General features: G+C 47.3%; 1 protein-coding gene across 5 annotated transcripts in view; it reads right to left on the reverse strand.

The window, feature by feature from the left end:
- The window catches only part of Tbc1d14 (TBC1 domain family member 14), a 109,234-nt gene that overhangs the window by 59,599 nt on the left and 21,882 nt on the right, over positions 1-27,753 (reverse strand). For 4 of the 5 annotated variants that reach the window (XM_048784124.1, XM_048784126.1, XM_015481930.2 and 1 more), the window contains exon 3: positions 1,071-1,191. In XM_048784124.1, coding sequence (XP_048640081.1) covers positions 1,071-1,191 — 121 coding nt within the window. Of the gene's footprint in view, positions 1-1,070; positions 1,192-10,257; positions 10,429-27,753 lie in introns of those variants that run through there. The other variant, XM_048784127.1, reaches the window with a different exon arrangement.

Consider the following 27,753-nt stretch of genomic DNA (forward strand, 5'->3'; position numbering starts at 1 on the left):
CTTTGCGTCTCAGTGCTTCTTTGGTAAACTAAGGATAACAATCCTTCCTCACAGGGTCAATCCCAGTTTTAAAGGAACTAGAAACACAAATGGAACCATTTAAAACTAGCACATCACAATCAGTCAGTACAAGGTCCCCATAATGATTCTGCCACAACTCTGTGCCTGTGTGGGAGGCTTTCTGGGAGGCCTTGCCTCCTTTCCACACACCTGAGCTCCTCGAAAACCTGCCCTGGGATCATTTCTAGAGGGCTACTCCTGAGCACAGGTGCCTATCCCTCCTCTAAACCCAGTGTCAATCCTGAGATCGTGCATGTAGTTGTCCTCAAGAGTGTTGCCTCGACAAACATCAGGTTGGAGAAAGAAGGTGGCTGGGGGTAATGTCACAGCACTTGGCCAACAGCACACTGTCAGGATGCCAAAATGGCTGCACTGGGGCCTAGAAGAAGTTGCAGGGCTACCTGTCAAGGTTACCCAGACCACAAGCACGCCACATCTGTGCATGAGCCCCCCCACCCCTGCAAAGATAAGCACGTGTCTGCAGCTGCTGGCATGACTCCTATGGGGAGGACCAATGCAGCAAGGAGGGGAGAGTGCTGCAGGCCTGGCTTGACCCCAACGTGGAAGTGGGTAACTTCAGAGTGAGCAAGGAAGGGGTCCTATCGAGCCTAGGAAGATGACAGCCTAGCTTTCCATTCCAGAGTTACACTGGAAAAGATTTAAGCCCAAGAAACCCATGGGAGAATGCTTTAATATCAAACCAAAAAATGTGCTGATAAATAAGTTTGCAGCTGTTAGAGAAAAAACATGATTAAATTTAATCAAGTTACAAATATCTGAAGCTCAACTCTATCCACTCAACTTCCCTATGTGCATGTGACAAGCTATAAGAAATAAAAAGGGTGAAATTCATCCACACTCTGATACAGGCTTAGCTTTTTTAGGAACTTAGCATGCAAACAATACGAAGAGTTTTCTGATTTCCAAGCCTCAGCAATAGTTGTTTCTGCAGGGTTCGTGCACATATGCCGTACATACGACAGCCTGTTTTGGGGTTGAATCTGGTGTACCTTTTGCATTTTCTTTGGCTCTCTCTGAGCATTCTCTCGGAGTGGCACTTTTCCAAATAACTTCCATCCCGAGTCATTTTGTTTGTCAAGTCGTGCATTTTGTTTTCTAGCAAGCAAATTCCTATAGGAAGAAAATAAAAGGGTTAAGGAACATCTGGGTATTTAAAGAGACATTAGGACAGCCAAATGATTCTGATTAAAAAAAAAAAAAGGTCAAGTTTTACTGGAGAGGGATAATGTGGTGAGCCACATACTTTTTAACTCATCAGACAGAACTATGAAGCAAGAGAAAGTCCCGAAACCAGCAATGAACGTTTTGTTATTTAACTGTTATCTGTGTATATTCTACAGTTTAGAGTAGGGAAACACGTTATATGAACTGAATTAAAACCCTGGCTCAACCATTCATTAGCTATGTGACACTGGACCTGTACATTAGCCTCTCTTAACCCCAATTTCTTATGTTTAACAAAGGGACACCAACCCATGATCAACAAGGCTGTTGTATGAATTGGAATTTGAGGTGCACAGTGTTTCTACGAATAGCAGCTGCTTTAGTACTTAGCCTCCAGCTCAGTTCAGTTCTCTGCAAGGTTAATCTGTATTTATCTACTTACAGAGTTATCAAGTATCATAAAAGGAAAGGCACTCATGTGATGGTCATATCTTCTCTCCCAAGAACAGCAAACAAAAGCCCCCAAAAGCACAACTCCCAACTGGTAGTCCACACAAACCATGTTTTGGGATGCACTGTATTGGTGTAGTTATTAAAACAAACATTTCAAAGCATCACTAGAAAGCATAGGGTGATTCTGCAGCACTTGGCTGTATGAGAAACATGGGCCCTAACAGAAACAGCAGCCAGCTTAAAGGGGACCCTATTGACCGATTCTGGAATAGTTATCATCAAAATAATGAGAATATGGATTAGAACCCATTAAAACAGAAATCCATGGCCCAGAGAGATATAAGTAAATAAACACATAAACAACAGGGGGCTCTCAGAAGGCCCTAACCACATGCTAGTAATCACTAGTGGAGTCAGGAAGTGAGCAATTGGTGCTGAACTGGTGGTCAAAGATGGATGAGGAATGGGATCTTTACACAACTTGAAACACCTACAAATTATGAGTTACAAAAGTAAAAACCATTCTTGTTACACTGGAGAACCTGGGGACACCACCTTAGCCAAGTGCTCACAGCTGACATCACCAATATGAGGACTTGGACCTGATCTGGTGCTATGAGGCCACCTGACATGCCAGCACATAGCAACCAAGGGTGTGCCCCAAGCCCACCAATCCACACTAAGGGCCTCTAGGTAAAAACGAAATCTACACTCCAATAACACATATCATGAGTGACAGAGGACTGTTCCAGATCAGAGGCAGACCACAGAGACGCAACAAATGCAAACTGTGATCATGCTGAGCCATGAGAAGAGAAAAGACTAATTGTGTTTGAAAACTGCCTTGGATTAATGCTGACTTTCCTGATTTGATACCTATACTGTAATTATATAAGAGAATCCTCTTGTTCCTAGGCAATAGATTGATATATTTAGGATTAAAGGGATATAATATCTTCAATTTACTCTTCTAAGGAAGGGTTCAGGAAAAAATACGCATATATGAGAGAGAACTGATGGCACACAAATGGGGCACAGGTAAACAGTTGGTAAATTTGGATGAAGGTCATCGTGTCATTTTTTTTTCTGGCAACTTTTCATTAAATTTGAAATTATATCAAAATAAAACTACAAAAACTTTCACAAAAGAAAACAAGGGATTTCATCGTTTTCTTTCTTGCATTTCTGCTGTGGTTATAATGGAACCCATGTCAGAAATGCTTTCATTGTCCAAGACAATTTCTATTCATATTTATAAGAAATCAACTTTGAGTCAGGAGAGCCAATCCCTTTAATATCTGATTTTGCCATCAGTAGGGGACTTAAGCAATTAAACCAGGTAACAATCCCAGGCACCTAGAAGATACTAAGGACGTGGCAGCAGGAACTTGAGTTCACAATGTTTGCATCTTGTTGAAAAAGAGCTGCATGTCTCTGGGGAGCCAGCTAGCTGGAATGGGGAGGAAGGATAGGGAAACAGAATGCTCTCAGGAGGGAAGGCTCAGAAGCAAAGAGGCGCAGAGCCTCAGAGGGTCTAGGGAATGGACTGGACACCTACACAGAAGCAACTGGGTACAAGTGTGTGATAAGGGGAAGCCTGGGTGACTGGCTCCCAGATTTTTGTGATTTGGGAGACTAAGCACAAAAGGTGCTCCTCACCAAGACAACAGGGGCCAGCAGGACAGGGGCAGACACCAGAGTACCCTCAGTGCTACCCAAGTCTGCATGACAGTGGTACAAACACATCAAAACTCAAAGCTATAACTCACACAACAGACCATGACTTTTGACAGATTTTTTTTAATTTTAAAAGCGTCTTGAATATATTATCTTTTGTAGATAAGAGGTTGAAAACCCCAAAACAAGTCACTACAAATAAAAAAGAAGCTGCAATCAGGGGCTTTGAACAGGCCAGCAGGTATGGGAAGCCTGAGCCTGGCCCAGCTGGCAGCTGAATCCAGGCAAGGTCTGCTTATCACAGAAGCAAAGTTCATTCCCAAACAGGCACAGTGAGAGCACACCAAAGGGCACCAAGCTAGATGGTACAGAACCCATTCATTTGGACCCTCTGGCCCTCTAACCTGTGCTGTCCTCCTGATGGGGTCTGGAAGCTCCCCACAGACATGTACTTTAGGAACCCCACACACGGAACTATTCCTCCCTTCTTGAGCTGTGTGACCCCATGAGTCAGCCTACCCCTCAGCCTTGAACGCTGGGACATGCAGCAGTCACACCTGACTGACAACTGCCATGGGACCAGGGCTGCTGGAATTAAGCTTCCTCTTCTCACAAAGTCACCAGAAGTCCTCATGCTTGTTCAGCCCAGCTCCCCAGTGCTATCTCCAGAGCACTCACTACTTTATTCTGTATCTGCAGGGTAGGCTCTGTCCACCCACTCCTCTCCTCACCAGGAGGGCAGGGGTGGGCAATCACTCCACACTCCCAGAGCCTTATCCAGCATGGAGTAGGTGCTCAATGCATATTTGCTGGCAAGTAAAGCAGCCACAATGCATGTCTGTAGGGAGGCAAATCTGACACAAAGGCATCCATACAGAGCTGCTGCGCTCAGGGGAAGCAGACTCTGGCCAGGGTGGGGTCTCTACGAGAGAAGGGGCAATGGAAGGTGGGGTCTCAGAGCATGGGGTGGGGGAAGAGCAGCACCTCATCAAGTCCTTGAGGAAGACAGGGAGCTGGGGACAGCCTACAGGGGAGATGAGTGCCTGCCATGGAGGAAGCGCCTGAGGATACTTCCCAAAAAGCCCCACAGAAGAACAGATTCCCTTGTTTCCCATCCCCAGTGCAGGGCCCTTCAGCTGAAGAATAAACCCCTTTGTCAGAAGGAGGAAAAGCACTCTACTGGCAGCATTAGGGAGAGGCAGCTGTTAACCTCCAGGCAGTTTCTGACCCAAGAGAGATCCAGAACACTTTCAGAGGCCAGTTCACCTGCAGCTGCCTGAGCCAGCCCCCAGTGCAAACAGTGCTATACCTATGTTCCCTGCCTTCAACCATCACCCTTGCACAGGGACACAGGGCAACCTTAGATTTTAGATCTCTGCACACCCATGCATATCTGTCAACCTGGTGCATGTCATCCCCCCCTCCCCACTGCACAGGTGGCCCAGTGCCAAGCTATGTCACCTCACCACTCACTTCCGCCCACATGCCCACTCCAGTCTTCCTCCAGCTGCAGCAGGCAGGTGTGTAAGGCTGCAGGCAATTTCCACAGACCACCACCAACAATGCCTCCTTCTGAAAGGCAGGAAGCTCCTCTGTAAGCCCTGAGGAGGGGCGGTGCCCTCACAACCATCCAACAGGCTTCATTCCTGCCATATTTCCCAGGGGCCTTAACTACACCTAATGACTCAAAAGACATCCTCAGGTCCCAGCACCATCTACTGAGAGTCATCTTTTGAAAGCACAAATGGATCACCTACGCTGTGTCTTCATGTCCCTCCACAGACTTGCACCTGTTTTTTTGGCATACGGACTGGCCCCATCCCCTTCAGCTCCTGCCACCTGCCCATGAGGCCCCTATCTTCTAGGTGCCTGGGATTGTTACCTGGTTTAATTGCTTAAGTCCCCTACTGATGGCAAAATCAGATATTAAAGGGACTGGCTCTCCTGACTCAAAGTTGATTTCTTATAAATATGAATAGAAATTGTCTTGGACAATGAAAGCATTTCTGACATGGGTTCCATTATAACCACAGCTGTTATGCACTCCCCAAAAAAGGAGACATGAGGATTAAATGAGGCGAAGAGTCCAGGGTTCAGCCCAGTCACACACTTAGCTTCCAGAGCAAAGCTGCCCCTTCACCAGGCATTTCTCCACTGGAGAACAGGGACTATCCTCGCACCATCCCCTTTAGCTAAACCAGCACTCTGCCCCTCCCCACAATGGCACAGAGAGATCTGAGGAGAGGGACCTGGTTTACATGAATGGGGAGCTCCCAGGAAGGTGACAGGGTGTGGCCTCACTGGGATCTGTGCTAAATGCTAGTCAGTGGCATTTAAAATCTTATTGAAGCAGCCTCCGCTTCTAAAAGATGCTGGGGGGCTGTCCCCAATAAAGCCATGCCAATATGAAGGAGGAGTCTAACCCAACAGGCTGGAGGAGGCACGGGTCCTATTGGAGCAGGAAAAAGGAGTGAAAGTTTCACTGTGGTATTTATTCCATGGCTTAGAAAGTGATCATCTCACCTCAACAGGTTCCAACTCAGAAGGAGATTTGGATACCAACAACAAAATCATATTAAAAATAGTGGTGCAGCCGGGCACAGTGGTACACGCCTGTAATCCCAGTGGCTCAAGAGGTTGAGATAGGAGAATCAGGAGTTCAAAGCCAGCCTTGGCACTGAGTAACTCAGTGAGACCCTGTCTCTAAATAAAATACAAAATAGGGCTGGGGATATGTCTCAGTAGCCGAGTGCCCCTGAATTCAATCCCCGGTACCCTCTGCTAAAAAAAAAAAAAAAAAAAAAAACGTGGTGTGAGCTGGAGACTTAGATTAATAGCAAAGCACTAGCCTAGCAGACACAGGCCCTGGGTCAATCCTTGACTCTGAGGGGAAGAGGGTATGGCGATTTCTGCCATACAGCTCTTCTGTGAAGCCAGAAAGCAACTCACAAGTGCATGAGCACAGGATGTCATCAGAATCAGGAGCAAGGTGAGTCACTGACACATTTACCTGGGACCTGCACGATGCCAGCAAGAACAGCCAGGTATGTGAGTACACAAACACTGACCTCCTCAGCCTCCCTCATTCCCTGAATTACCAGGCTCTTTACAGCCCCAGGTCTGTCGGGGCACCCTGCTAGGCAAGAAGTAGGCAAAAGATCACCATCTACAAAGAGGCAAGGAGGGCTGGGGGAGAGAGGCAAGTGGGGACAAGACTCCAAACCTACAGAGAATCAACACCCCTGTGGACAGAGGGACTGCACCTGTGCTGTGCAACAGAGAGTCATTGTGCTCATTGGGTTCCTGACATGCATAAGCCACACTGCTGAAGTATGCTGGCTACATGCAATAAAATATTTTTAAAGTGTCATAAAAAGAAAACCCAAGAGTTCACAACACAGGCATTTGCAGCTTTAAGAAGAATTGGGGACATTTTGGGGGGGAAAATGTTGGGGACCTACGTTTTGTCATAGGACAAAAGCAAGCCAGGCATGGTGGCGCATATCTGTAGTAACAGCAACTCCGGAGGCCGGGGCAGGATGATTGCNCTCCCTGGAATGCAGCAAGGACTGCCCCAACACCAGCCCAAAAGTCCTCCCCGCTGCAGTGGTCAAGGAGACCAGAAGGCAAAAGAAGGTGAGCCCTGAGCCAATGCACAAAGAGGAGGAGTTAGGGCACAGCCTTAGGAGCAGGGAGACGAAGGACCTCTGCATAGCACGGAGGTGCCACATTATGCCAGCAAGTGTCACCTTCATTTGTTCAGACATTTATTGACCTACGTGTAGTTGTTATTTGCTAAACTACACTGACCTTGTCAGGCACTGTTCTAGTCATAGAGCTCCTGTCCTATGGCATTTACTGTAAACATCACCCACAGCTTCTGTGTGTAGCTGGTGACAGAATTCCAAGGAAGATGGCCACACAGGTAAGTTCCCAAGGCCGCCCACCTGGGACACAAACACAGGCCCTTCAGGTCTCCCTAGACAAGTGTCAGTGGGCAAAAAGAGTCTGCTCCACTGGACATAGCCCACAAACTTCTCAGTTTCCTCCCTTAGTGAAAAGAGTGGCTGGCCACCACCCTCAGGGGGACATCGGCAGCATGGATGATAGTGCAGGCAAACACATTCACTCCTTTCCACCCTCAACTTCTAAGGAAGAGCAGAGCTCTGGCAGCAGCAGGAAGGGGACACAGGAGAATGGTTAATTGCAACAAGGACCAAGTGGCCAGAAGCAGCCCACTTGCTGTCCACAGTCTTCCCATGGCTGTCCTCATTCCTGCATCACCGGCTTCTAGCAAATCGAGGAGTGAGGCAGAACTGGCCTTCCTTCCCAAACCTGAACCTGGCCACACCCACAGTGTCCTAAATCAGGCAGCTCAGTCTGCATCAGAAAAGCCACAAGCAGAGAGATGACTGTATCACCACATTTGGCAAAGAAGTAAAGGGTGGGGGGCTACACAGAGACCAGCTACCATGATAGTTCTGCTCCTTCACAGAGCAGCACCCCTGAACAAGCAACTATAGTCTCCAGGCTCCGTGTTCTTCAGTTATGAGTGGAGCTAACACTACCTTCTTCCTAAGCCCTCAAGAGACCCATGTGGGATAATGTGTAAGTCACCCCAACACTCTTTATTAAAAAGAGTTCAGTGCAGCTATGGCAAGTGCACAGGGCCATCAGAAGAGGGGACAAACTGGGAACCTGGATTATGTCTTCCCAGTGTTCTTCAGTGTGAATTATTTATAGAACATTTTTTAAAAGCCACAAGTTAGACATAATGATTGCTGTATGTATATAGGTGACTGTATGATCAATGTGATTCTGCAATCTGTACAATCAGAAAAATGAGAAATTATACCCCAATTGATTCAAATGTATGAATTGCCAAGATCATTGTAATGTCATGTGTAGCTAATAAAAAAAAAATCCACAAGTTATAGGGGAAAAAAAGAAAACACCTGAGTTTCTGGCTTCTCAGTCCACACTGGGTCTATATTCCTGCAGAAAAGCAAGCCTGAGCTGCGCAGCAGCCTGTGGCTCTGATCCGTAGTCCCCAACCCCTGTGCTTCAGTACATCTGCAACTTCAATACTTCTATCATCTGTTTGCAGAAGCTGATCCAAGTGTCCTTGATGCTTATACAACTTCAAAAAAAAAAAATTTAGGCCTAGGGCTGTGGCTCAGCGGTAGCGCACTAGCCTGGCATGTGTGAGGCACTGGGTTCGATTCTCAGCACCCGTATAAATAAATAAAGGTTTATCAACAACTAAAAAAAAAAAATTAAAAAAAGAAAGAAAAAAATTTAATTATGGTCACAAAATTAGGAACAAGTGAGGGGTCCTGAAAGCTAAGCATCACTAATACTATCTCAGACCCAGTCCTGTGTCTGGTATGTGAAACCTAGGCATCAGAGGCTGATGCTGCATGCTCACAGGGGACGAAGCTACAGCAGGACTGAGCACCAAGTCCCACCTCTGTCCTTAGACTAGGGACTGTAAAGCCAAAGCAGCAAATCCCTTTACTTCTTAGGCACTGTCCCCCACTGACTTAACCTTGGGAAAGTTACTGACATCAAAAGAAGGGAACTTTCAGGAACCATTTGCAACACTTGCTGACTACAAAACACTATGCAGGGCTGCATGTGGGTCCCTGCCACATGGTTTTAGAGCTTGTCCTGGAGAGGCGCTCTCACTGACAGCAGTGACAGTTCCACCTTGTCTGATTTGTCTACTCCACCAGATCAAACAGCGCCTGGGGCTGAACACTGTCTCTTCACTCACTGCTGCATCTGGTACCTAGAACAGGTCCTGGCACACAGAGCATTCAAGTGTATATTCATCAGAGTTACCTGATAACTTCTGTGGTACATTGAAAATAGAGGGAGCGAGATCCGAAGAGGGTGAGGAGACCTACTCAGAGACATCCAGCTTAGCCACACAGAACCAAAAGTCAGAATAAAGCATCAGAGGCCACCGCCTGGCACTGCAAGTAGAGGACAGATGAACTGGTAGGACGCCATCCTCCACACCCAGTAGAGCAGGTTCCACTGGCCATGAACACTGATCAGAGGCTTCTCAAAGCTCCTCTGAGTCTACACAATAAATCTCAAAGTCCTCCTTCAAGACACTCCACACCTGAGCTCCATTTGTAATTCAGTAATTTCTTGGGGCTTCTTGTTCATTCCCTGCTTCATCTCACTAATAAAAACTGTGAGCAACTTCTGGTCCAATGCAATCAGAAACAAGCGGGACAGTGCAGCAGTTGGTTGCCACCATTGTGAGTTACATTAACCTGTTACAGGTACCACGACCTGAACTCAACACTTCTCCCAACAGCCTTACAAGAAAGGCATCGCGTGCAGTCACCACTGAATATGCAGGAGGAGGTTAAGAAATGCTCTGTTGTCGGGGACAGAGATCTTGGGCTCATCAGGGTCGAGAAGGCAAATGTACAAAGAAGCCCGCTAAAGCCTGGTCACTAGGCCCATCCCACCACCCTCAGACGCTGACTTGCACCACGTGTGTTGACACTGGCCTCTGACTTTTAAGAATGTGAGGAAAAAAAGGCCACCCACGTCAACTGTGAGAGACATGCCACACAAAGCAGCACTCCCTTGTGATAAAAACCCACCTGTTCCACAGAAGAGGGGACCACACTGAGGCTCCATTACTGTGTTATAAGCATCAGCTACACGTGGGCAAGCTCCCAACAAACAGCAAACCTTCACAGGACAGCACCTGTTTTAAACTGAAGGCCACCTGAGGAACACCTCTGCCTGATAAAGGAACATGGGCTGAACCCTACCAAAGCCTCCACACTCTGGACAGACCCTGCTGCTGCTGTCTCCAGTTACAAAAGCATGAAAGGCAAGGCAACAGCCACCAACCTGTCCATGAACAGGAGCACAGAGGAGACGGCCATGGTGTCTACTGTGACCACACAGCTTGGGGGGCCAATTGCAGAAGCACTGACCCTCTTGTCACCACATTCCTGGCAAGCTGCAGCCACAGTCCCAGAGACACACCAAAGGGGCCCTTCCTGCTTCTTCCTCCAGGTCTGGAAGGTGAATGCACAGGATGGAGCAGACCGGCTGGAAAGGCGGGGGAGGGGAGAGGTGGGTGGGGAGGCTGGCTCCTTGTGAGTCACAGGCAGGCGGGGTAGAGGGTGGGGCAGCAAAGTCTGCAAGCCTGGGTTTCTGGGCTGGGCCACAGCTCAGCACTGCCATGGAGTTCTGACAGGGCAGATTAACTGTCACAAAACACACTGGCTCTTAAGACCTGGACGCAAACAGAATGGCATGAGGCACCAACTATGCAATGCTCACTGAGCACCTGCCACATGCAAGACACTGTGCTTTTTGCACAAGCAATCAGACATGCAAGTAGGTCACAGATGCAGCTCAAGAGTCGCTTGTCCAAGTGCCCGTGAGAGCCTTTCATCCAGGGACCCAGGGATTTTCCCTCATCTGTAGCTTCAAATACTGCTTTTAAAAAGCAAAACAAACCCATATCTAACTAACAACCTTCAACAAGAGGGACCTGCTTCCACCTGAACCCAACATCATTCAGTCATGAAACAATCATCAGCCCTGGAAAAATAACCCTCCTCCACCTGCCAGGCCAGGTCTTCTTCTTTTCTTTTCTTTTCTTTTTCCCTCCCTCCCTTCCTTCCTTCCTTCCTTCCTTCCTTCCTTCTTCCTGATTTTACTATCTATCTATCTATCTATCTCTCTATCTATGGTTCCAGAAATTTAACCCAGGGGTACTTAACCACTGAACCACACCCCTAGCCTTTTTTATTTTTATTTTGCAACAGAGGCTTGCTAAGTTGCTTAGAGCCTTGATAAATTGCTAAGGCTACCTTGACTTGCAATCCTCCTGCCTCAGCCTCCCAGTCCTCTGAGATGACAGGCCTCGGCCATTGCACATGGCTCAAATAGGGCTTCTAACAGTCGCGCCCACCCTGGTCCTTTAATGAAGAATGCCCCATCTGTGTGTTTGCAAGGGCACCAAAAATGCCTGTTGGAGATAGACCTCCAATGGCCACATCTTTTATTTTAACTTTTTTTTTTTTTTTTTAGTTATACATGGACACAATATCTTTATGGGAAGCAGCTGGCATAAGAGTGGTCTGCACAGCCTGGGCCAGGCCCTCAGGACCAGTGGAAGAACCTGGTGAGATCTCCAGCCAGGGAACCAACACTAGGTGGGCAGGGGGTTGGGGACTCTGACCCATGGTTCTCAGAATGGGGTGCCTGCACCAACAGCAGCATCACTTGGGAGCTGGTAGAAATGCAAGTTCCAGAGTCCACTGAGACCTGTGGAATCAGACGCTCTGGGCCAGGCATAGATACTAGATGCAATGGTCCCTTCAGCTACTCTAACAATCACAGAGTTCTGAGCCACTGCTCCAACTCTATCCATACATGGCAAATGGCTATTCCTGCCATCTACTTCTACCTCCCACAACCCCAGGAGCCGAACCCACATTTCTTGGTCTAGGCCTGTGCAGCTCAGGTAAGGCCAGAGCAGGAACAACAAAGATGGAGGATGAGGACACAGTGGCCCAGCCCCTTCTTGTGCTTCATTCATCTCCAGTGTCCTTCCCAAGATCCCTCGAGAAGTTCTTTTGAGATATACAGCCTACAGCTTCACAGTCCCACAACTCTACAAATTCTTCCTCAACCTTTTATGTGTTATACCTCAACAACAACAAAAAATTAAAGTCCACAATTTAAAAACTCACAAAGAAAATTCCAGATCCAGATGGCCTCACTGCTGAAGTCTTCCAAACACTGAAGGAAGAAACACACATTCTTTCAGGACATATCTTTTTTAGCCCTCTCCTTCCCTGTATCCATCCCAGGAAATATACTAGGTAACTGGATAAACACATTTATTCATATCATTTACTAAGATAAAAAATTATAAAGTTAGGACTTTCTGAAGTTCCTCTGAGGGTCCTCTAACATGGACTTGAGAGGGGGTAAATATGGGTGGTGTGTGAACACGTTTCAAATTCCTCTGTTCTAAAGGCTTTTGTAATTATTATTGTTTATTTCAGATACAATAGAACTGACTTTTTTGGCATACCATTCTATGAATTTTAGTATATCATTAGGTTCTAACAATCAGAGAAAAACCTTATAGAAATTCTTTGAAAAACAGAAAGAACTTTCCCCAAGCCACTGTATGAGGCCAGAATCAAAAGGAAAACTACAGCCCACACTCTACAAACACAGACAGAAAAGTCCCAACAAAAGATCATCGAATCAAATCAGTGACAAATGTAGAGTACACCATATCACAAACAAGGTGGGATTCTTCTAAGATCAAAAAGTCAGTTTCACATTGGGAAAATATGTTCTTCACGCAGAAGCAAAATGAAGAAGAAAACATAACCATCAACAGATATAGGAAAAAAGCATTTGATAAAGTGTGAAACAGTCTTCACTTTTAAAGTACTTAAAACTAGGAATGAGAGAACCTCTGACCTGATAAAAGCCCCAGTGACAAGCGAGGTGCCTGAGGAGAGCACCCACAGCGAGTACCACACTAAGGGGAAGCCAGCAGCCCGGCTGCCACACAAGGCAGCACAGAAGCAAAAAGAACAGGGAAAGGACAAGAACCAGGCTAATCCACAGACAGCATCATTTTCTAGAGAAAAATCCCCCAAATTCTACTGATTGACTATCAGAATTAAGAGCAAAACTTAGCAGGACTCAAGTTCTACACTTAAAATTAACTGCACTCTCAATAAACACTAAGGAATCAAATCTATGTTTTTTGACAATGGTAAAATCACCAAAAATAATACCTTAGAATCTTAAAATTAATTTAATGAAAGAAACTTAATAATCTTGCATTAAAAATGATCAAGACTAAAGAAATGGAAGGATCATTTTACTTCATGTAAGTAAAAATGGGTCTGTAAATTCAATAAAATCCCAAATAAAACCCAAGCTAATTTTTTTGTGGAAATTGTCAAATTGGTTCTAAAATTCATATGGAAATGATGAGGACCAAAAATAGCCACAATAATCTCACAGATGGGCTGGAGATGTGGCTCAAGGGGTAGCACACTCGCCTGGCATGCATGCGGCCCGAGTTCGATCCTCAGCACCACATACAAAGAAAGATGTTGTGTCCGCCGAAAACTAAAAAATAAATATTAAAATTCTCTCTCTCTCTCTCTCTCAAAAAAAATATCTTAAAAAAAACTCACAGAACAAAGTGGGAGAGTGTACTCTATCAAATATCAAGCCCTATTATATAGCTACAGAAACTAAAGGATTATTAGTGAAATTAGTGGATTAGAAAATGGAGAAACAGAACAACAGAATACAAAGGGCCACCTGATTTGCTTCAGAGGTTCAGTGGGAAGGATGATCTTTATAGCAAATAAGCTGGAACTGTTTCCTCACACCATCTACAAAATTCCAGNTAAACAATTTTTTTTTTTTTTTGTATTTTATTTAGAGAGAGGGCCTCACTGAGCTGCTTATTAGCACCTCGCCATTGCTGAAACTGGCTTTGAACTCGGGATTCTCCTGTCTCAGCCTCCCAAGCCGCTGGGATTACAGGAGTGTGCCACCATGCCTGGCCCCAGCAATTTTTAATGCTTTCCTGGGATACCCTCAGACTTCAGTCTTCTCTTTCCTCTCCCCACCAAGACTGGACACCCTTCCTCTTGGTTTTCAAGGTCTCCCCACCCGGTGAGGAGGCTGAGGCAAGAGGATCACAAGTTCAAGGCCAGCCTCCGAAACTCAGGGAAATCCCAAGAAACTTAGCAAGATCCTGTCTCAAAAAATAAAAAGGGCTACACATGTGGATCAGTGGTTAAGTGCCCCTAGGTTCAATCCCCAGTACCCAAAAAAAAAAAAAAAAGAAAATATATAAACTCTTTTTGAAAGTTCATAAAGTCTTTGCAAAACTAGGTATTTCTGCCACTAGAAAATGAAACACTTTTGTACCACTCCCACTCCCATCCTTCAGATCAGAAAGACTTCATCAAACCCAATAAAGTACCTGATGTTTCTGCACACATGGCAACGCACCTTGCAGGGTGCAGGCAGATGCTGCAGGCATGGTGCAAAGTGCTGGGACAGGCAAAAAGCTAGAGAGAAGATGAGACTACTCAGTGATGCTCCACTGGCACCGAGAGTGAAAGCCTCTGGAAGAGAGAGTGAGAATGAGCTTACTCACCTGCACTGGTGTGACCTCTGTAAGTCCAATCACTGTGCTCAAGTACAATTAATTAATGTAATCTTGAGGCAATTACACAGAAGGCAATTTCGTGGACCTCCGCATCCACTTCTTGCCCCTCCTTCATGGTCTGCACTCACTCCACAGCTCTTTGCTGAGCACTGCCTGCTCTATGCTTCCTAGAGGTCAAGCCGCTCCTCAGACTGAAAGTAGTAGGACCACAGCCTTCACACTGAGCCTAGAGGATGGCTAGGCAAGGACCAAAGGCGAGGCATTCAGCACAGCAGAATCGAGCAGGCCCAAGAGCTTCTGAAGGCAGGCAGAAGTGCATCTGCATCCTGGCTCTACCACTGGTAGCCATTTCTTCTGAGCCTCACTTCCCTCTCCCAGGATTGAGCATAGCCAACAAGGCTAGGAAAGTATCCAGTGCCTACTGCAGGGCCTTGTGCCCAGCACATTCAACTCAGTTCCACACCCACTCAGTGCGTGTCCATGGTGCCCAAGGCCCAGACCATAAAACAGGTGAGTTAGAAAGGCCATCAGCCTCAAGGAGCCCACTAACAAACTCTCTACTGACTTAGGGGTGGGGAAAACCAAGAAGAGGTGTGTCCAGTCTTGGTGGGGAGAGGAAAGGGAAGGCTGAAGGTTGAGGGCATCCCAGGAAAGAGTGTTCAGCAATGTGTGTGTGTGCTGGTGGGCACCACTTATTATCACCTTACTCCATCACCTACCTCCTGGAGCCACTGAGATCAAGATGCTCAAAGGCATCCTACCCAGACTCAGCCACCAATATGAAGTAGCAAGCCTACTGGAAAGGTGGCTGCGGGGCAACTACGGGCCTGGCTCTCACTGCAAGCCCCTCAGCAAGTACCAATCTCTCTCAACCAGACCTGCACCAGGCCTTGTGTTCATTTACTGGTGGGACACAGGATGCAGTCAGCAGCTTCTGCCCCAGAAAGCTCAGAACCTGGGAGCAGAATTAGATGGCCCAAGTTACAGGGCTGGGTCAGACTTAGGCAGAGGTGCAGGCTTGACATCCACAAGAGGGTTGAAGCATCCCAACAAGAGGACAATGAAAAAAAGTCAGCACCCTTGACTTTCTAAGACCAAAACTATACAGCGAGTTCCCCTCCCTGGAATGCAGCAAGGACTGCCCCAACACCAGCCCAAAAGTCCTCCCCGCTGCAGTGGTCAAGGAGACCAGAAGGCAAAAGAAGGTGAGCCCTGAGCCAATGCACAAAGAGGAGGAGTTAGGGCACAGCCTTAGGAGCAGGGAGACGAAGGACCTCTGCATAGCACGGAGGTGCCACATTATGCCAGCAAGTGTCACCTTCATTTGTTCAGACATTTATTGACCTACGTGTAGTTGTTATTTGCTAAACTACACTGACCTTGTCAGGCACTGTTCTAGTCATAGAGCTCCTGTCCTATGGCATTTACTGTAAACATCACCCACAGCTTCTGTGTGTAGCTGGTGACAGAATTCCAAGGAAGATGGCCACACAGGTAAGTTCCCAAGGCCGCCCACCTGGGACACAAACACAGGCCCTTCAGGTCTCCCTAGACAAGTGTCAGTGGGCAAAAAGAGTCTGCTCCACTGGACATAGCCCACAAACTTCTCAGTTTCCTCCCTTAGTGAAAAGAGTGGCTGGCCACCACCCTCAGGGGGACATCGGCAGCATGGATGATAGTGCAGGCAAACACATTCACTCCTTTCCACCCTCAACTTCTAAGGAAGAGCAGAGCTCTGGCAGCAGCAGGAAGGGGACACAGGAGAATGGTTAATTGCAACAAGGACCAAGTGGCCAGAAGCAGCCCACTTGCTGTCCACAGTCTTCCCATGGCTGTCCTCATTCCTGCATCACCGGCTTCTAGCAAATCGAGGAGTGAGGCAGAACTGGCCTTCCTTCCCAAACCTGAACCTGGCCACACCCACAGTGTCCTAAATCAGGCAGCTCAGTCTGCATCAGAAAAGCCACAAGCAGAGAGATGACTGTATCACCACATTTGGCAAAGAAGTAAAGGGTGGGGGGCTACACAGAGACCAGCTACCATGATAGTTCTGCTCCTTCACAGAGCAGCACCCCTGAACAAGCAACTATAGTCTCCAGGCTCCGTGTTCTTCAGTTATGAGTGGAGCTAACACTACCTTCTTCCTAAGCCCTCAAGAGACCCATGTGGGATAATGTGTAAGTCACCCCAACACTCTTTATTAAAAAGAGTTCAGTGCAGCTATGGCAAGTGCACAGGGCCATCAGAAGAGGGGACAAACTGGGAACCTGGATTATGTCTTCCCAGTGTTCTTCAGTGTGAATTATTTATAGAACATTTTTTAAAAGCCACAAGTTAGACATAATGATTGCTGTATGTATATAGGTGACTGTATGATCAATGTGATTCTGCAATCTGTACAATCAGAAAAATGAGAAATTATACCCCAATTGATTCAAATGTATGAATTGCCAAGATCATTGTAATGTCATGTGTAGCTAATAAAAAAAAAATCCACAAGTTATAGGGGAAAAAAAGAAAACACCTGAGTTTCTGGCTTCTCAGTCCACACTGGGTCTATATTCCTGCAGAAAAGCAAGCCTGAGCTGCGCAGCAGCCTGTGGCTCTGATCCGTAGTCCCCAACCCCTGTGCTTCAGTACATCTGCAACTTCAATACTTCTATCATCTGTTTGCAGAAGCTGATCCAAGTGTCCTTGATGCTTATACAACTTCAAAAAAAAAAAATTTAGGCCTAGGGCTGTGGCTCAGCGGTAGCGCACTAGCCTGGCATGTGTGAGGCACTGGGTTCGATTCTCAGCACCCGTATAAATAAATAAAGGTTTATCAACAACTAAAAAAAAAAAATTAAAAAAAGAAAGAAAAAAATTTAATTATGGTCACAAAATTAGGAACAAGTGAGGGGTCCTGAAAGCTAAGCATCACTAATACTATCTCAGACCCAGTCCTGTGTCTGGTATGTGAAACCTAGGCATCAGAGGCTGATGCTGCATGCTCACAGGGGACGAAGCTACAGCAGGACTGAGCACCAAGTCCCACCTCTGTCCTTAGACTAGGGACTGTAAAGCCAAAGCAGCAAATCCCTTTACTTCTTAGGCACTGTCCCCCACTGACTTAACCTTGGGAAAGTTACTGACATCAAAAGAAGGGAACTTTCAGGAACCATTTGCAACACTTGCTGACTACAAAACACTATGCAGGGCTGCATGTGGGTCCCTGCCACATGGTTTTAGAGCTTGTCCTGGAGAGGCGCTCTCACTGACAGCAGTGACAGTTCCACCTTGTCTGATTTGTCTACTCCACCAGATCAAACAGCGCCTGGGGCTGAACACTGTCTCTTCACTCACTGCTGCATCTGGTACCTAGAACAGGTCCTGGCACACAGAGCATTCAAGTGTATATTCATCAGAGTTACCTGATAACTTCTGTGGTACATTGAAAATAGAGGGAGCGAGATCCGAAGAGGGTGAGGAGACCTACTCAGAGACATCCAGCTTAGCCACACAGAACCAAAAGTCAGAATAAAGCATCAGAGGCCACCGCCTGGCACTGCAAGTAGAGGACAGATGAACTGGTAGGACGCCATCCTCCACACCCAGTAGAGCAGGTTCCACTGGCCATGAACACTGATCAGAGGCTTCTCAAAGCTCCTCTGAGTCTACACAATAAATCTCAAAGTCCTCCTTCAAGACACTCCACACCTGAGCTCCATTTGTAATTCAGTAATTTCTTGGGGCTTCTTGTTCATTCCCTGCTTCATCTCACTAATAAAAACTGTGAGCAACTTCTGGTCCAATGCAATCAGAAACAAGCGGGACAGTGCAGCAGTTGGTTGCCACCATTGTGAGTTACATTAACCTGTTACAGGTACCACGACCTGAACTCAACACTTCTCCCAACAGCCTTACAAGAAAGGCATCGCGTGCAGTCACCACTGAATATGCAGGAGGAGGTTAAGAAATGCTCTGTTGTCGGGGACAGAGATCTTGGGCTCATCAGGGTCGAGAAGGCAAATGTACAAAGAAGCCCGCTAAAGCCTGGTCACTAGGCCCATCCCACCACCCTCAGACGCTGACTTGCACCACGTGTGTTGACACTGGCCTCTGACTTTTAAGAATGTGAGGCCTCACACCATCTACAAAATTCCAGATGGATCATGGATCCGGTCAATAATGGCAAAACAACCAAGTTTCCAGAAGATACCAATATTTTTTAAACAGGACATTAAAAAAACACTAACCACAAAACAAAAAGACTTATAAATTAGAATTCATTTTAATTAAGAAATTATGATGCACAAGGCCCTGGGTTCAAGAAGAAAAGAAAAACTGCACTCATTAAAACAAAATAAAGCCGAGTGCAGGAACACAGGAGGATGAGGCAAGAGGATCGCATGTTCCAAGGCCAGTGTGGACAACTCAGCAAGACTCTTTCTCAAAATTAAAAAAAAATAAAAAAGGGCTGGGGACATAACTCAGTGGTAGAATGCCCCTGGGTTCAATCCCTAGTACTACAGGGTAGTGGGGGGGGGGGGGGGGATGAAAAGATGCATCACATAATTAATGTGTGAACTGTACAGCCAGGCCCTGGAAAGTGCTCTACACATCCATGAGAGCAGACGCAGCCGTCCCACCATGGTACCTGTCCACCAAAATACGCATGAGCGTAGGAAGACCTGTATCCCCCTCGGTGTCAAACCCTGATCATACGCCCATCCACAGGAGCACGCAGAGTGGTGAGCAGACAGCCTGACCCAAGTACGTGGCTCAACTCCATTAATCTAAAACCCCAAACAGCCAAACCAATCTATGGTGACAGAGGTCAGAACAGTGGTCACCTCAGCAAGCAAGGTTCTGCCAGGGAAGGGACCCAAAGGAGGCCTCTAGGAGACTGGGAATACTCGTTCTCTATGCTGGGCGTGTGACACTCAGGTGAGTTCACTTTAAACACTTGATCCTGATGTTGTACCTTCAACACCAACAAACAAACCGGCTCCACCAACTTCCCCTGCAGCCTCTCCAGTCTGGCAGCCTCCCCACAGCCCCACTGTGTTCCCAAAGCACTTCCACATTCACCTTGACAGAGAGCTGGCAGCAGGTGTCTGTTACACACCACCATTACTACTTTCCAAGGGAGGCACACTTGCCACTCAGCCTGTATCCCCAAGGCCAGGCACAAAAACCTGTCGGAGATCACAGGTGACTCATTAACTAACCCTGAAATGACCCCACCATGCACAATGCCACCAGCCAACGCACAACAGACCTTGTGCTATGTACTGCACAAGCTCCTTGACTCTCCTCCCAAACCCTCCAACATGCAGTGCAGGAAAGGGAACTAAGTCAGGCTTCCATGCTACAACATCAGCCCGGGCTTTCCCAGAGAGGAAATGCAGAGCAGAAAATGCCTATGTAATTTAACACAAACTGTTACTCTACTAAGGAAAAATACTATTTATTCTTAATCTTCAACAGAATACTAAGAAGAAAAACAGTTGCTAGTTAACATTTTGTTTATAGCACAGATCATGAGCAGTCTGGGGTCTCTCCCTTTCAGAGAGGAATGAAGATGCTGTATGTTCCTTCCATACTAGAAACCTTGAGGAGTAAGAGCTGACCTCAGGTGGAAAGGGCAAACCTGGGATTAAAACTGTGGCAGAAGGGCTAAGTCCCAGCGTCCCAGCCAGCTGCCTGGCCCTGAGAAGGAGAAGTCTCATCCATGAAATGGGAACACCACAGCATTCTCATCTATGGAATGGGAGCAACACAGAGTCCCCAGGGCATGTATCTGGATAACCTTATGAATAAACAATGGGAAGGCCTCATTAGTTACAGAAGGCAAGCAGCTCACCTCATTTAGTCCTCACCATATTCATACAGGCTATTTTTTTTCTTTCAACAAATACATACTTAGAATCAACTATATCCTAGATACCATGCCAGCACACTGGAACACAATCACTGATGACCATTCTAAGGAGCTTAGGCATGATTTACCTTAGAAACATATGATTCTCCCAAAGATGGGGGAAATTCAGAGATGGACCCTTGCCCAAGACCATGCAGCAAACAGAAAAGCCAGGCCTGGATTTAATCCATACTTCCACAGGTGGTCTCCCTTTTGGCTTCACATCAGAATTATCCAGAGGGGGTTCTAAAAATTCCAATGCCCACATCTTATCCAAACCAGTTAAGCTCTGCCTCTGCAGGTGTGACCTGGACATTAATTTCTTTTTTAAGTTTCTCGAACAATCTTATTGTGTAGCTGGGGCTGAGGACTTTGCTATTAAATGTTCCCCTTCCCAAGCTTCTCATTTCTTTAATGTACATGAATTTACGACCACACCTTTCCAGCAGTTTCCATGAACTGCAAGTTATTGTTTTTTGCACTTTGATTTAAACTACTCCAACGCTTGTACTCATTAAACTGCAAATACCTGCCTCCTTGTAGGCCTCCTAGCACCTTCAAGTTCCCTGTTGTCCTAACCCCAGTGGCTTCCAGAGCCCAGCAGGTGTGCCACTCCCCCCACTCCAGCAAACCTGGGCCACTTCCCCCACAACCTGGCAGACCTGTCTTCTCCCACATGGAAAATGCCTGCCACAAGGTGTCCTTGCCAAAGAGGATTAAAAAAAAAACCCTTACATCAGCTCCAGGAACATGAACGCACACAGCACACCTGGAGACAACCAAGCCATCAATGTTCTGCGATCAATGAAGAACTTCAGCCTCGGTAGCTGGGAATCAGGACAACCAAGCCCCAGGCCTTGTCCTTGAGGAGCTCTCAGGAAGAAAAGGCCCACAAAACTCTGGCTGAGAGAGAGGAAGCACAGCGCCCTGGTGGGGCTTCAGAGAAGGGCATCAGCTGTGTTGGGCCTTAAGGTCCTTGCCATCAAGAGAGGGGACATGATGCAGAGGGAAGCGGGCACCTCAGGTAGAGGTAAGGTAGAGAGGTGTGAGTCAGTGCTGTGTCCAGTCAGCCCTGAGGAGCAGAGAAGGTCAAAGGCATGCCAGCAGAAAAGACATGTCCTCCCCAACCTCAATCCACAGCAACCAAAAGCCCAAACCACAGTGAACTCCAAGAGCCCCCAGTGGTCACTGCTGGGGGCAGCCTCACAAAACAGAAGCTCACTCTAAGGACAGAGGGTGCTGGCAGTGTAGCACCACAACCTCCAAAGGACAGGTCAGAGCTGGCCAGAAAGCCGGGACAGGGGTCATAAAGCAGAAAGCACTTCAGGGACTCTGTCCTGAGGACATCGTCTATATGCAGACAAAGCACAACAAAGCGCACACAATGATCTCAGAGCGGAAACAAGATGTTTCCTTATTGTTGAGCAAGTAAATGATTCACAAGATGGAATACCACAAAAACATTAATGAAAGTATGAACAATCCTTAACTCTATGGGAAAATGTTTCCAAGTGAAAAAGCAGGACACTAAATTGTAGAAATAGCACATATTTTTATATGTCTAAAATTCACAGAAAGTCTATAAGGAAATAAAATAAAAAGGGAAACTCACAGTAGGTGTAGAACTAGAAAGAACAATGGAATGCTGCCAGACCTGTCCTGCATATTGTCTAACCAAGAGAAGCTTCAAGAAAGCACCTATGAGTCAAAAAGGTCTACCAGCACAACAAAAGCAAGCAAGATCCTCCACAGAACTCAGCAGCTTCACAGACCCACGCAGGCAACACACACAGTATGGCCATGTGGGTCAATGTCAGTAGGGCAGCTCCACCATCCAGAACAATAATATAACTGAAAAGTTACATTATTAGATTTAAAAGTTGAGTGTACCAGGTCTCTATTACCTTTCTAGATTATTGCCCACCCTTACACACTCAAGGTTACTTACTGGACACCTGCACTGGCAATAACAATTGAATCGACCAGACATGGCCCTGGCCTTGGGCAGCTCACAGGAACAGGGAATCCTGTAAGTCTCAGGACTTACAGGGGCTGAGAGATCCACATGGGGGTCTAGAAGAGGTTCAGGTATCCTGCGAGTTTCTAGAAGTGGTGTCACTAAGGCTGAATCGTAAAGGACAGGCAGGAATTTTCCAGGAGAGGCAGGAGGCTCAGCGTGCTGGCTCGGGGACTACCAGCAGTGAGTGTAAGGCCCATGGCCATGGCACAGAATAACCTGGGGCAGGGGATGTAAGCAGAGGTGGGACCAGAGTGCCCTTGTGCCACAACGAGTAGCCTGAACCCATGTTGCAGGTGAAAACGCTGTCCAGGCAGGAGAATGACACAACATTCAGCAGCTTCAGGCACGTGATTATTAGAAGACAGGAGAAGAGGAAGAGGATCAAGGAAATGACTTGGGTGGCCAAAACTCCCATCTATTCACCAACACACATCCTCACTGTCCTGGGCACTGGTCCTATTTCCCAGCTTCATTACAAGCTAATGTGGCTATCTGGAGGAACTACAGACTCTGAGAGAATGGTGTGGCCGCTTCATATGCAGCCGGCCTGAGAAAGCCCAACACAAAACCCCTGCACACTCTCACTGCAAGAGCCTAGCAGAGCACCAGCAGGAAGCACACGTCCTCCACACACCTCAGTCTGCTACAGCAGCTGGCGTCCACCTGACTAAAGACACACATAGTGTCTTCCCACTCCACTGTGACTACCACTCCACTGCCACTGCTTTAAAAATAACCTCTACAGGGCAGAAACCCGGGCACGGGTGGACCAGGATGTACTCTCCTCCCTCCCTACCCTACCCCCACCCCGGGGCCCTCACCTGCCCTCCTTCCCCACACCCAGCTCTTTCCACCTGCACAGCACACCAACCAAGGCAGAGCTGCTCCTCTTAACACTCTCTCCCATCAGGCCCCCCATATCCCTGGTAGGAAATGTGTTTGTCACCCAGATCTGAAACCTAAATGAAAATCAGAACCTAGATCTAACCCCTTTCAAACACCTGGAAATGTCTATGATTTCCTGAAACAGTCTGTGCACATAGGATGGATTTTGAAAGCCTCTTACTGGAAGCTGGAATTAACAAGAAAACTGGACTACTGTGGGGCCAAGTTGGCCATTCCACAAATCGGGATGCTCCTCTCTCCCACTATAGCACCTTCTAGGAGCCCTGAGATAAAGCATAGCTCTTCACAAGTATAGCGAAGCTGGAACTGAAGCCACTTGGGTTACAAACCCAGCTCACTCAACATAAACAGGAACTGATTAGATGTGGCAATTTAGTCAAGCATCCACCAAAAAAAAAAAAAAAAATCAGGAGGCATAAGAGAATTCAGTGTGAGGTACACAAAAACCTCATGTTCTAAAAACAGAATAAGTGTGTAGACAGTTTTAAATAGGCACCATTAAGGTGAAAAATTAGATAAGGCAGTTTTAACTGTTGGATTATGCACTAACATTTGCAAAGCAGAACAGATTCTCTACTCATCTGGACAAAGGGAAGTCAATTTCTCAGCAGAAAGTAGCTGGTAGCTGCAGAACTGCTTTACAGGAAGGGGCCTGCCTGCGGTTTCCCAGAGTCCACAAAGTTCCCTGCACTTTGTCCTGAACCACCATCTCACAGGCTGACTGTAGCAGAACGAAAGTAAGCAGCAAGCTACCTACCCAAGCACATAGACAGGTTTCCAGAAAGGTATGGTGTTTCATTACCAGAGAATGCTAACACTTGTGAAGTGTGCCATAAACCCAGGAAGCAAATGTATCCTACAAGGAATAAATTCATTCTCCTTTCCCCTACTCCCCCAAACTATCTTGCTAGTTGGAGGTTTCTAAGGACATCAATACCACTTTCCAGAAACCAAGGCAGAAACACAGCAGGGATGTCAGAGTGCTTTGAGGAACACAGCCAGCCACTGAGCAGGTCATGTGAATGAGTGCAGGCTGAAGAAGTTCTGTTTGGTTCAGTCCCTGCCATTCCTGAATGTCACCGACTCCCATGTGGAGACAGGAATGGTGACATCAGCACCAACATGAAGCAGCTAGAACTCAAATTTGCTTTCCTCAGATACAAGCAAGCCTCCCAGTCCACCAGGGGAAGAAAAGAGATCGTCAGGGGCTGGGGATGTGGCTCAAGCGGTAGCGCGCTCGCCTGGCATGCGTGCGGCCCGGGTTTGATCCTCAGCTCCACATACAAAGATGTTGTGCCCGCCGATAACTAAAAAAATAAATATTAAAAATTCTCTCTCTCTACCTCTCTCTCTCTTAAAAAAAAAATAAATAAAAATTAAAAAAAAAAAAAGAGAAGAGATCGTCAACCCACGGGGACACACCCAGATCACAGAAAAACCAGCCAGTGGCCTGTACTGAATCAGGTCTGCTCTTCAGGACCTACTGCATCCTTTGTCCTTCTCAAGTTCCTTTTCTCCAGCTCATCTTCTGGGCAAGCCAGCACTTAACCATCATTCATTCAATTATTCATTCATGCAATAAGCAGAGATGGAACCCCAGTGCCTCTAACAAGAGCACAGCCCTGAATGCTATGCCAGGCACTTGATGTGCATTGCCTAGTATGGAAATTTCAGAGACAAGGAAACCAAGGTTCAGGAAAAGAATTAGCCACCCAGCTAAAAAGGCAGAGCAGACATTTCCATCTTTGGCTCTAGAAGCATACTCTTTGAATCCTACCAAGTCTTCCATCCCCACGCTAGAGGTTCAACTCTAAGAGCTCTAGGCCCCTCCATGTCCCCCAGACCTTGGATATTTAAATATGCACCAGAGTTCATAGGAAACATCATATGTGACCTGTGGATCCCATCTCTTTAAAGCCAAGTCCCTGCGCAAAAGAAGAAGATAGTCAACAGAGGAACTCAGGGCAATGCCCGGCCGCTCTGGCCTCCCTAGTATGTTCTGGCCTTGGTTCCCTGCCCCTCCCCAGCCCTGGCCCAGTAGGTGGTTCTTTTGCAGGGTTCTCCTGACATCATATATTTCATTGTGATTCGCTTGTTAAATAACCACCATGTGCTGTTTTTGTACAAAGGGGTAACAAAGGTTAAAAATAAAGTCAGAATAGCAATGGAAACAACCTCCCACAGGAATGAAAGTGTACAAATCCAAGCTGCTTGAGGGAAGCCACTAGCCACATGTGGCTACTGAACATCTGAACATAGCTAATGTGACCGAGTTACAGAATTTTCTATTTTATACAATTTTATTTAAACAGCTATGTGTGGCCAGGCTAGCATATCGGACAGTAGCACAGTGCTAAACTCTAACATGAGCACAACCATGCCCTGACAGAAGACTCCACACAACCCACAAGATGCTAGGGGCTGGGGATGAGGGGCAGTCAGGGCACCTCTCAGGAGCTCAACACAAATCCCAAGCAGCCAAGATGTGTGAGACAAGGTCCACCCTGCCAGTCTCTGAGCCTACTTCCCTGCTGTGTCCCTGGGAGGCATCTTCTCCCACAGCCCATTCAGACCTTTACTCAAATGTCACCTTCTCAGTAAGGCACTCCCTGATGCCGCTTAAAAGGGACCTTCTCCAGCCCTGCCACCCACCTACCCCTCTAACCCAGAGCATCTTTCCCCACTCAGGGCAGCATGTCTTGAGTGAACCACACATATCAGGCAACACCCCATGTGAAGGCCCCTCCTGCCTCGTGGCACAGAGACTGCTGGACCAACTCTCCATCTAACACACAAGGAAACTATATCTGTATACCACTTGCCCTGATGCCAAGAGAATGGGTGGCTGGGTCAAGGCAATCCCCCCTGCTGCTGAGATGGCGACCACCATTTGACACATGGAACACTTCACTGTGTTTCTGTAGCCTTCCCAGGCATCACTCTAAGGGAGCGTAGAGCAGTCTGGGATGGCAACCACTGCTCACTGCCCCAGGGCCAGGGCTTTTCTCCTGCAGGCCTATGGTGTCCTTCATGGGTTCTACCCAGGACAAACATTAAGGAGTGCTGCTGCAGAGGAAGTACCCAAGGACCTGAACCAGAGGATACTGGGCCCACCAGGAGGGCAGCCAAAGTCATAGCACCCAAACTGCTGCAAAACCAGCATGTTTCACAAGTTCACTTGTGGGAACATGGATCCTGAGCCACACAAAAGGCCTATGGGGATAGCCCTCACAGAGGCTGGACAGGGCATGCTGGCCATGGCTAAGCATTTGCAGAAACAAGTCAGGAATACAGATCCTCAGATAAACATAGAGAAAATGTCCCTGACTGAGTAAGTGCCCTCTCTGCAGGGCTGTCCTAGGGAGGGGAAGCTGTCCAGGCTGTTGTGTGGGGGTAGTGCCAAGGCACATCAAGTAAGGGCAGCCAGCTGGGAGTAAGGATAGAGCCCTGGAAAGGACCAAGGACTGAAGAGGAAGTGGCAACTAATGCGCACATGACAATGTTCCATGTTCCCCTTGGACATTTGTTCTTGGTACTTACTTCCCCACTTGCTATCCTGGCCCTGCTCTCTCCAAAGGATCATGTCCAGTTATGTCCATCTGAGGGCAGAAAGGCCCAAATGGGGCACCACTGTACCACATAGCTTCTCAGTACCAGGGTCCTCAGTGAGACCCTGAGAAGGGGACTCTCATGGCCTACATTCAGAACTATTCAACAGTTCTCCCCCAGTTGTGGCACAGGAAGCCCACACCCACACCATCCTCTCCTTGAGAGCCACCCACCAAATCAGCACACACTGAACAAGGACCCTGGAATAGCAGGCTGCCTCACTCTGCCAATCAAGGAAGGCACAGCAGCTCCTTCCCCCACCTTCCTGCACACAGCCTCCAGACACAGCTAAGCCACATGCTGGCTGAGCAGAGTGGATGACCCCCAAGTCCTTGCCCACTGGTTCCACACAAGAAGGCACTCCACCAAGTCCAAGCTTCTGCCATTGCCTCCTGTCCTCCCTCCTTTGATACCCTCACCTACCAGGCCACCTTGCCCAGTGCGAAGGCAGTACCACCGTTGTGACCACATTCCTGCATGCACCCTGCACCCTTCACCCTCCTCTCCTGCTTTCACTATACTCACAGAACTAGGCCCTGCAACACATGAATATCTCTCAGGGCACATGGCTGGCAAACAAGAAGCATGCCACTGGCCTCCCCTCCCCCAGCTGGACCCAGCATTACTGGACCCGCTCACCTGGATGACCTCCTACCTCATCTCCCCTCCAACCCAATTTTCCATCCACGTAGCTATGGTCTGAATGTTTATGTTTCTGCCTCCCCC

This window comes from Marmota marmota, unplaced genomic scaffold, assembly GCF_001458135.2.
Source record: "Marmota marmota marmota unplaced genomic scaffold, marMar, whole genome shotgun sequence".
NCBI classification, from domain to species: domain Eukaryota; kingdom Metazoa; phylum Chordata; class Mammalia; order Rodentia; family Sciuridae; genus Marmota; species Marmota marmota.